This window comes from Sprattus sprattus (genome assembly GCF_963457725.1).
Source record: "Sprattus sprattus genome assembly, chromosome: 5".
In the NCBI taxonomy this organism is placed as follows: domain Eukaryota; kingdom Metazoa; phylum Chordata; class Actinopteri; order Clupeiformes; family Clupeidae; genus Sprattus; species Sprattus sprattus.
Window position 1 is genome coordinate 45,313,750 of NC_137924.1, and position 10,518 is coordinate 45,324,267.

The window sequence follows — 10,518 nt, forward strand, 5'->3', positions numbered from 1 at the left end:
TCTGTTGGCTTTTTCTCGTAAAGTAAGGGTTTTAAAATAGGTTTACTAAGATGTATACATCACCCTCAATGAGAGTGTTTGTAATAGTACAAATACTTCCGAGGGCACAGTTAATTTAGGTCGTTTCCTTTAGCGCAAGGCTCTATGGGAGTTGTGGTTTATTAAGTAACGCTGCTGTTGCCTCTCGCGTTTTGAGATAGACTGCCTAGTGCCTATAGAATATAAATCCGTTTTGTTTTTTTCGGTTTTCGCTTTGGGAAAAGATATAGCAGCTGAAAGTATGACATCATGCATGATTACCAATTATTTATCCAGCCCACTGTAGGCCTACAATTTTGCATATTGTAGTGAAAGCATGGAGTCAGGTGTATCTTTGGCTTTCTTGGCAATTTTTAAAACGCAAAAAGCCTGGAGAGGGCCTATACGCAGACACATCAAACTAGGGCTGAAACACACCAAACGCGTTTCTGAAGACGAAGACGCTTCAAAGTGCGGCGGGGAAAACAGCCGCAGGCGCACCAGGCCGTTGCCCGGTTGCGGATTATTCGGATCCCAAAAATTAAGCAATAGGCCCCGAGAGGCCGTGGTTTGCGCTGATTTTAATACAGGTAAGGGGAGTTGTTAGGCACGACGCGAAGCTGTGTGTTTCAGCCCTAACCAGGGGTCGACAAAAACGTTAAAACATTTTTATTTTAAACGAGTTATTTATAAATTACAATGCCCATAGCAAGCCTATCAGTTCACCGGGGGACGCTCGTCCTTAGAGTAGCCAGGAATAGATATTAAGAAAAATAACACAAAAATGTATCAAGTCCTGGAATTTTGTTTTGAAAAGTCACATTGTTGGCATAGCCTGTTTAAAATATAAGCCGCAAAAGCTGGAAGGCTTTTAAGTATAGTATATATATATATATGAACCATAAGACAATAATTCTGATTTGCACTCCTTCGAGATTGAAAATTATGACTAGGTGATGACATGCTAAATTAATTTGCAGTCATAGTCCCCTACCTATATGTACGGCCTTCCTACTGCAACAGAAGAGAGAGAAGCAATATTAAACACATTGCACAAGGTTATATAGATATAAGTTTATCTAATGGTAATGCCATAAATGTTTAACATCGGTCATTCTAGGTCCATGACTTAAGCTTCTTGTCTTCCATGGATGCCTGTTCTTCCCAGGGTCGAGAAAGCACATTTTGACCGTCAGCACTGCTCACCCAAATATGCTCTTGCACGTATGCAGACTGTGGCACCTAATAAATCTAAGTAACACACACAGAAAAGCCATGTTCCTGCTTACATAAGCACATGATTCATACAAGGTATAAATTAATACAAGGCATTTGATTAATATATTCTGAAGTCATTAAGTGTTTTGAAAATTATCTCCATCAGTTGGGTTGGTCATAGGAGGGAGGGTACCTGGGCAGGAGGACTTAACACATAAAGGAGAACCTGAATCCTCACAAAAAAAACAAAAAACATTTTAATGCTAATGATTGAGTTCAGTAATTTGCACTGAAAGGAACATGGGTTACTGAATAAGATACCAAAATAACATATGCACTTTCTTCATGTAGAAGTTTGGACGCTCTGACCACTTAGATTTCAAAGTGTATTTTGCATCGATCACAACGCAACACAAAAGCCAGTGATGAATGTGCAGGAATTCATGCAGCTACTAACATGCACCAAAAAGCTTACCTACATTGTTACCACAGCAACCCATGAAGATTGGATTTGTGTGTCGAGACATCACTTGCAAATCTGATCACTTGCAAAGAGGACTGCAGACAGACCAGTGTTAAGAGATCAGATTTTTTAAACAAATCCAACTTGCAAACCACCATCTCTGCAGTGCCTTGTTACTTTTTTATACATCATGACCCTCGGCTACATGTTCGGTACAGTAAAGTCAGCCAATTTTATTGTGCCCCATTTTGGTTTGTCTGTCAACATTACTTCCAGACACATTGTAGAGAAAACACTGAAAACAAGGCTTGCTATACAGACACACAGATTGGATCTGATCACTTGCAATATTAATGTGGGCTGTCAATCAAGAAGATTGGATTCTGATTAGATTTGCAAAATATTGGACAATAAGCTAGGTTCACATAGGCCTAATAAGTTTGCAAACGTGTCTAAGGCCTAGTAGATTCATGTAGCCAGTCTAATTAGCATTTGACAAACCCATTTATGTCCAAAATGTTAAATGTTATCAGCTGTGACACTTCAAATAAAGCAAAAAAAAAATAAAACTCTTGGGAACACCCATTAATATTGCTGTAAGCAGAGATGAAGGGGCCAAGCAGCCTAGCAGACAGAAACTTGGGCATTTATCATTTAATAGGATTGTTGCCCATTTGAAGGCAAAGAGAAACACACTAAAACCAGGATAAGAAAAACTTGTTTATTTATTTAGAGTCACATAAAAAAAAAAAAAATAATTCAAACCTGTAAAGGCAGCAAAAAAGAAAGTAGTTAGATATGATTAGTCAATACAGATCTTTACACAGTAGTTTAACAAATGAATCTTATCCCACTCACTTTAAGACGGCTGCACAACCATTTTACGCTCAGGTCCAGAGCTCCAGCTGAAAACTCGCACATATTTAGCCGGCCTCTGGGTGCTGGGGCGCTTCGTGGCAAGAGAAGTTGGGGCAATTGTGGTTGTCTCCACTTTGGGTGGCACTGCAAAAAATAAAAACACTTATGAAATAAGGGGAGGAAAACAAGTAATAAATAAGAGTAACTGCATACAAATTATGACAATGTAATTAGTTCCATACCAGTGACAGGAGTTCTCAGTGGTTTCTCAATCTGAATTGTACCAAAGCCAGGGGTCTGAGATTGGGACGTCAGCTCAGCAAACAGTCGGTCAACCACATGAATTGGATAGATGCACCTTACAATAACTCTGGGGGTGGGAGGACCGAAACAGTTACACACACACACACGACTCCCTGGGTCCCATTTATATCCAGTCATGTCACACATTGGAAGGCTGCACAAACACCGCACATTAAAGCATTACCTGTATGATGAATCTCTGGTAATGACCGGGTTCTCTTCAGGGGTGAAAGTCCCTTCAAATGTGATCTCATTCTCATAGACCACAAAATCATTAGTGACCTGCGGGCAAGTTTTACCATTAAGGATTCTAGTACAGTACAAGTCTGTTGTCAACATGCAAATTCAAGAAATGCAGTATACCTCGACCCTTGTTCCACAGCTGTTCAGTGCAAACTCATACAGAACCCGTGTCTCGTCAACTTCCTTGGGTGTGCAGGTCTTATTCAGCAGAGAAGTTTGGGATGGAAAAGCACCAGGCTTGGCTTTAGAGAGGTCACTCACCACAGTCATGATGCCATCAGGGGAACATACTGGAGTGGAGAGAAAGACAGTCAGCCAATTTACTTCCATGAAATAAGCCACATCAGTTTGGGCTTCCCATTTACCTAGGAGCTCAGTAGTGGTGAATTGGCAGGTCTTCGCTGAAGATTGAACCACTTCCAGAGACTTGGCATCCCTGATGAGGATTTCAAACGTGGCAAAAAACTGCTCCAGAGACACAGCCTAAACATGAAAGGACAGGAGATTGGATGCGTGTTCTAGCAAAGACCCCATACCTCAACTGGTAGAGCAAGGTGCCTCACCTCATACACGTAACCAAGAGTGAAGAGGGGAACATCCAGAGTCAGACTCTGGTTGTCATTTGTCATGATGTAGCCACGAGTATCAGCCAGCTCCTGGGTGAGAGGAAACGGACCAACACCAGCTTCCCACAGATGGTCAAATTCCTGGTGGTCAATCCTGAACCTTATGCCATCTTCCATACAGAGGCCATTGAAAGATGGTGGGTCTATTGAACAGAAAATGACAAATTTAACATCTATTCAAAGTGAGGGAGAAAAATACTTAAGAGTTTGAATACTTACAGACATCCATAATATGAGCAACTACAGTGGCCAAGTAGAAGTACTCCTCCTCCTGAGGCAGGACGCGAAGTGTGTAGTTGATCTTCAGAGAATACTCTCTGACTCCTTCCACAAAATACTGTCAAGAACAGTTTAAATCAGTACAAATTTTGCAACACTAACAGCTGTTGATATCCAGTGCTAAAGAAAAGCAAACAGACTTACCACTTTAGAGACTACAGGGTCTTCAAATGGGACAAGAACATTGTAAGCATGGGTACCATTGCCATGGGGCACCTTGGAAACCTGAAACCCATTCTGTGTAGCATCTGGCACAGTCATGGTCATTCCATTGAGACTCACAGTAACCAGTTCCACATCAAAGGGGAAGTTGCCCACATACACAGTGAAGACCCGGTTCTCAACAACAGTTACTGCAAGAGAGAAAATGTAAAAATAAGTCTGTGGCCTGGCCTAAAGAGCAGAAAGAAGTGAGGGGTTAATGCAATCAAATGCAAACTCACGATCGATTTGGAAATGTGGATGGAACAGGACCGGAGTAGCCATATATGTATACTGGTGGAGTCTGTTTTCAAGGGCACCATTATCCGTTGTGAAGACATGCTCATAATGGAGACTCACAGAATAGAATTCATGGTATGTGTTGTTCATCACAAAAGTCTAGACAGGGGAGGGAAAAATTATTAAATTAGGGGGGAAAAAGAAACACCCTTTAAGAAGCAGCCAATGCTCACCTTCCTGGTCCCTCCCACAGCACCATATGGGATGGAGACCTCTACAATTTCTGGGCCAACACCAACAGTGTAGCCCCTTTCTTCAACCATTTGGGGGTCCAAGCGCATACCATTCACATCAAAGTCAACCCGTTTGCCTTCAAATCCAGAGAGATCAGACACCAGGGGAAGCATCACAGTAAGAGTCCTCCATACGAGGGCGCCTTCAGAAAATGTAGCATCATCTTAAAAAGACCAGACCAGAAGTCATCAGCAAAAACTGTATTAATAATAATATTAACACAACGGCCACAAACCACTCACCCCTTGTACATGCTGCAACCAGGTCCACCATCGTGGTAGTCAACCTCTGTCGCAGAAAGACAGCTGGACGGATCACTTCAACAGCAAGCCCACTCACCTAAAGATGTATGGGCAGTCAACTCATGTTGCAATACCACCATTACATACTTAAAGTAAAAGGGCACTGGGAGGGCAGACTTCCGCCAAGGCAAAATGCACTATTGTGTGGTGTTGAGGGGAGGGGGGGGGGTTAAAAAAAATAAATAAAAAAAGCCTGGCAAGTGTTTTCAAAATCCTGCTGACAAACCACTCATAGCACAGAAAACCTCCATGGACAGGCAGGGTATTTTACCAGGCCAATTGTAGAGTGCTGCTTCCCATATGCAGTGCGGAAAACGATCCGGCCATGGGTAACAACAAAAAAGTATCCCAGGTCCTCAGCCTCATGTTCAGACATGACAACAGGTTCCTCACCCTGCCTCAAGAACATGACTTGCCAGTCTGATGTGGCAGCCTCTTGGGCCTGGAAATCAAAGTTTTATTTTATTTATTCATTCATTCATGACAAGCAGTAGTCTGATTTTGACAAAAAAAAAGCATAAAGCTAGTCTGCACGTTTACCATAGGAAGGGCTAACGCCAACTCAACATCTGTTAGGGAGTGTGTGTGAGGACACGGCAGGTCAGTCTGAACAGATACCTGGAACAAAAAGGCCTCAATTTCAATGGGTTGTGAAGATGCAGATGCTTTCTGTGTCCAGAGTCAGCAAAGTCATACCTCCATGTAGTTATTTTCACAAGAAACCTCTCGGGGAGACCATGCATGAGAAGGAGAACATGTCTTTGTGATGTTATGAACAACCTCCTCATCATTATCCATCATGATTAGGTGGAAGTTGAATGTAAAGATCAGGTCATCCTAGGGTTGTAAAAGTAGTATGGATGTTAGAGGAAAAAAAAAAAGGTAGTAAAAGGGGGTGGGCGGAGCAGGGAACCTATACCTTATAATGAGTGTAGCAGGAGAAGTAAGAGGCCTGAAGGACTGCATGTCCTAGCATTGGGTAAACACTATACGAGTAGCCACACTGAGCCTCACCATCCGTGGTGATTGGAAACTGCCCATTAGCTCCTACGAAAACAAACAAAGTTACAGACAAGTTTGTGGACGAACAGAACTTTGAAAGCCCACAAACATACCTATTGCTTTGAAGCGAGGTTCAACATCACCAGACAGGGGCACAAAGATCCTAAGATGATGGTCCCGACATTGAGGGTCAAACAGCACTGAAATTAAACCAACAGGTCAGCATGGAACGCTTAGTAATTTAAAAACCTACTTAGCAGACAAAAACAATAACTTACCATCTACTTTGCCAGCACAGTTAAAGTTGGTCAATATCACCGTAAGAATTACACCCACTCTGTAAAACAATAATAATGAAGAAACAAAGACAAATTTAACTCAGTCCACAAGTGGCCTGCTGAAACCAGAGAACAAGCTACACTGAAGCCAATCACTGACCCAAAAAATGGTCCCACAGCCATAGCCACTGATCAGATGAAGTGTCTAATATAAGCTTTAAAACAAATAAAAACCTGTTTTGACTACAACTTCTTCATGGAGTCCTGACTACATAAGCTGTGGATGTGTTGGCATTGCCCCTCTACTTGCTTTTATATTCCCTGTTACATATGGGTTGGTGTTTCTTCACTTGTCATTCATTAAAACCAATTAGACACAGTTATTGTCCTCAGCTGATTCCAATTAGATCAGGGATTGGTTCTTCAGTGTAGCTCGCAAAATAGTCAGGTTTGGTCTGTTCTCGGATTCTTGGCTACAGGAACGTTCCGACGAGAAATTGGAGACCAGTCAAGCAAACCCTGTCGGTAGTGGAGCGCAGCAAAGCCATGCAGGTGGCGATGGCCGGCGAGGCCCTGATGCTGGAGCAGCAGATGCGGCTTCTGCTGCTGCTTGTGCTGCAGGTGTGGCCGCTGGTGCTTCGGAGACGTGTCTACTACATGTCACATACTTTGCTTTTGCCATTACGCCACCAGACAGGCTTTCTAACAATGTTTTGGCCCGCATCTGCTCTTCCATCAGCAGAACGATGTCAGCCTCACTATAATTCTTCTGTTTACATGTTTCTTTCTTGCTTGCCATTGTCACAGAGAGACTGTGCATTGAGGATGCGCTCTGTTTGTGCATTGATAATATGCTTATTAGATTAAATATAGGCGTTGTGAGGGCGGAGATTCAGTTGCGCACAATTCCACAACCGTTTGTGATTTATAACCGAAGGATTGGCGTTCACGTGTTTTTTTTGTGTGTTTGTTTGTTTTGTATGGATCTCACTTACGATCATTTCAGAAAATGGCTCAGACAAAATGTAGGATGGTTTCTACGCAACTTTTTATAAATGAGGCCCGATATCTCTCAGAATCATTCTTATCTTTTTAGAACTTACAGTTTTATTCTGTTCTAACGTATCTGATTGTTGCCATCAATTACCAAATGCCCCTGATTAGCTAAATGAAGTGTTCCCAGGTAATCTTGAAACACCTGATTTGGGCTCTGATTGGATGCCCGACTGGACAAAAGAGGGATTAGTAAAATCAGGTGTGGTGAAACAGAGGCTAAAAGAAATAATGGTTAGTTGAGGTATCTCTCAAAGCAAGGAATACGTTGTATTTCAATGAGCAATGAGTTTTGCCCCACTCACATCCACCCAATACCCACTTAAATAAAATTAAATAATATATTGTTGTCTTATTCCAGACATTTACAGCATGAACAAAAGGGTTGTAATTTAGGAGAACAAAGTGATATATATATACATTATTCAAATTCAATTATTTAGGAGTAGGCTTGTGTTTCCATGCAGGATATCTGCTGGTTTATACCATAGAAATCAGTAATGAATCAACACATATAAGTTCATATGGATTTACGATCTATTTTGATTTATTTTCAAATAATAAATCATTTGAGAAAATTGTTGTTTGAATGTGTTTATTTCAAACAGAACATGGTCATTGCAGCAACAAATAATATGCCCAGAGCAGAGATGATCACAAGAACCGGCACATAGACTGAAGCACCTGAGGAGCAACACACATAGGGTTAATGACAATTATATTTGAGAGGGAACTGAAAGGCAATTTTACACCTGATACCTAATACCTCAAAGACAATATTACTCAGGAAGCATATGATTAATTGCTCTGGGGTCCCAGCCCAAACCTCATTAGCAGCACTTGGAATGTGCCATATCCTCCTCACCTTGGGGTTCCTCGGCGCCATCATCCTCCATGAGCTGCTGTGCCTGTGGGACTTCAGCCTTGGCCCTCACAATGTTAATGAAATCACTGCCAACAGCCCTAAACCTGCTCCCTGTTCTCATGTGTGTGCAAGTGCGAGCGTGTAGGCGTGAGTGGGTGAAAGAGTATGTAAGAGAAAAAGAAAGGAGAGAAAGAGAGAGAGATGATTATCCATTAATTGACAGGACAGAGAGGCAGCCAACATTTTCTGTTTTGACATAAAGTATGTGCTCCAATAGAACATGTTGCCCTTCAGTCTTTCATACCACAGCTTACGTTTTCGAGTCTTGTCTTGCCGCATCTCAAGGATGGAGCCCCTGCCAGGTGTCAGAAGGCTGTTGCGCGGTATGCTGTCCACAGGGAGAATGGAGATGGCCGTAGCACGGTAATGGCAACGGACAGTCAGCCTGTAATATCAATGGAGCTTTAAGGTCAAGAACACAAACAACTAGTTCCTTAGTAGTGTTAGCTAAAGTTCTTGTTCTTGTGTGTCAAATTCCAAGATCACAGAGACAGTTATAATACTTCCAAATAGCATAGCATTTTCCATTTCTTTTACCTGAAGTCAGAATCTCTGGTGACGATGGGTTGTCTGGCTGGTAAAAGCTCTCGCAGTAAAACAACCTCATTCTCATAGGTCACATAGTTTGCATTAATCTGAACAATTAAAAACAAGAATAACAATGATCAAAAGACCAGAGTTTGTAGAGGCGCAGCCTTTGTTATGTATGTGTGTAAGTGGGGTTAAGTGCCTGTGTGCAGCCATTATTCAGTGCATTTAAGTTTCAGGAACACACCCGGCTCTTAGTCCCACAGGTGTCCACTGTGAAGACGAAGAGCATTCGATTGTTGTCCGCCTCCTCTGGTCGACACCTGCTATCCAGGAGGGAGGTTTTGTTTGGGTCCATCTGGGGTAGGACCATGGCTGTGCTCGTCACTACACTGACCACTCCTTTAGGGTCACACACTGCGGGGGCAACAGAAAAATCTTTTGTTGGTTGAGAACACAAAAAAAATACCTTGCACTTATTCACAAACGCAAAAAAACATATTTCTTTGAAAAAAAGTCTCCATCCCCTTCAAAATGATAACCAAATGCATTCTTCAAACCTGATTACAGGTGTCACTTTGATAAACAAATGTACCTATGAGTTCATGGGTTTTGAAGAGACATCGCTGAACTTTAGTGACTGAAATATTCAAGGTCTCAGTGTCTCTGAAGATTACTTCAAAACTCCCATAGAAGTGCTTGAGGTTGATGTCCTGGTGCACAGTGATTAAACGAGTAAAACATTAAGCAAGATGGAAAATCATAGCCAATTTCATTGGAAGTTTGAAATCTAAAATATCGCTCAGTACCTCGTATCTGTAACCAACAGAAAATAACGGGACCTCCAGGGTCATGTGCTGAGTGGTGTTTCGCATGATGTAACCGCGAATCATGGCCAGTCGCTGCGTCAGGGGAAGGCTGCCAACTTCCCACTGGACGTCCATTCCCGAATGTTCCATGGAAAATAACACACTTGCCTCCTTGCATTCTGCGGTCACCTTAATAGGGACTCAATAAGAGAAAAAAAAGATGCGGACTATAACAGTTTGCCACAAAAAAGTGTACAAAAAATAATCTCTTAAATTACTGTGTCGAACATTTTCTGCTGGTTAGTTTGGACTCTTACCCTGCGTTTGGTTTGCTTCACTATATTTGCTTAGCAATAAAAGGATAGCGAAATATCTGGAGAAGAAAGCGTTCCATTAGCATAGGTAAACTAGACTACGCCACCTTACCAAAAGTAATCTTTAAAAATGTCTTAAAATCAGACTCACCTTAGCAAACTGCTAATCGTCATTTCATCAAATATTTATTTTCGTCTAATATAATATAATCCAACTTGTGTTTTCGTCCAATATAAAGTCTTAAAGTCACTACAACAGGAACGACTCGTGTTGTAACATCTTGTTAAAAACTAGTTAAATTAATATCCGCATGACTTTGAAGTAAGAGAGGTTCATGCCTCCGTCATCGACCAATGACAGGCTAGAGCAAGCCTTTGCAGATAATCAAGACTTGATAGACGCATTCCGCGTGTGAACTATGTTGGGTGATGATGTTCCCTTTGACATAAACTGGAAAATAATGCCATGATTGCCACGTTGAATACTCATTTGTGAAACATGCATGTGTTAAGTAAAACTTTGTTTAGAAGAGAGAAATCTCTTACAACTCGAAGGAAATGCCC

The 10,518-nt window shown here is 41.7% G+C and overlaps 1 protein-coding gene across 1 annotated transcript; it reads right to left on the minus strand.

Annotated features, from left to right (window-relative positions):
* Nucleotides 1–7,956: 7,956 nt before the first annotated feature.
* Nucleotides 7,957–10,301, minus strand: zpax4 (zona pellucida protein AX 4). The gene is made up of 9 exons (XM_080838922.1): nucleotides 10,106–10,301; nucleotides 9,958–10,013; nucleotides 9,641–9,840; nucleotides 9,427–9,544; nucleotides 9,079–9,248; nucleotides 8,841–8,938; nucleotides 8,558–8,688; nucleotides 8,244–8,354; nucleotides 7,957–8,062 (listed from the first exon to the last, which is right to left on the minus strand). Exons 1-9 carry the CDS (start codon nucleotides 10,126–10,128, stop codon nucleotides 7,974–7,976), a joined length of 996 nt encoding a protein of 331 aa, XP_080695048.1. The 5' UTR covers nucleotides 10,129–10,301; the 3' UTR covers nucleotides 7,957–7,973.
* Between the last annotated feature and the right edge of the window lie 217 nt (nucleotides 10,302–10,518).

Bases quoted from the DNA above. Each gene is read 5' to 3' on its own strand.
- zpax4 (XM_080838922.1), bottom strand. From the start codon at position 10,128: ATGACGATTAGCAGTTTGCTAAG. The intron at 9,249-9,426 runs GTACATTTGTTT...TTGCCCCCGCAG, and splicing joins CAAAACCCATGAACTCATAG to TGTGTGACCCTAAAGGAGTG. The intron at 8,689-8,840 runs GTAAAAGAAATG...TTGATATTACAG, and splicing joins ACCAGAGATTCTGACTTCAG to GCTGACTGTCCGTTGCCATT.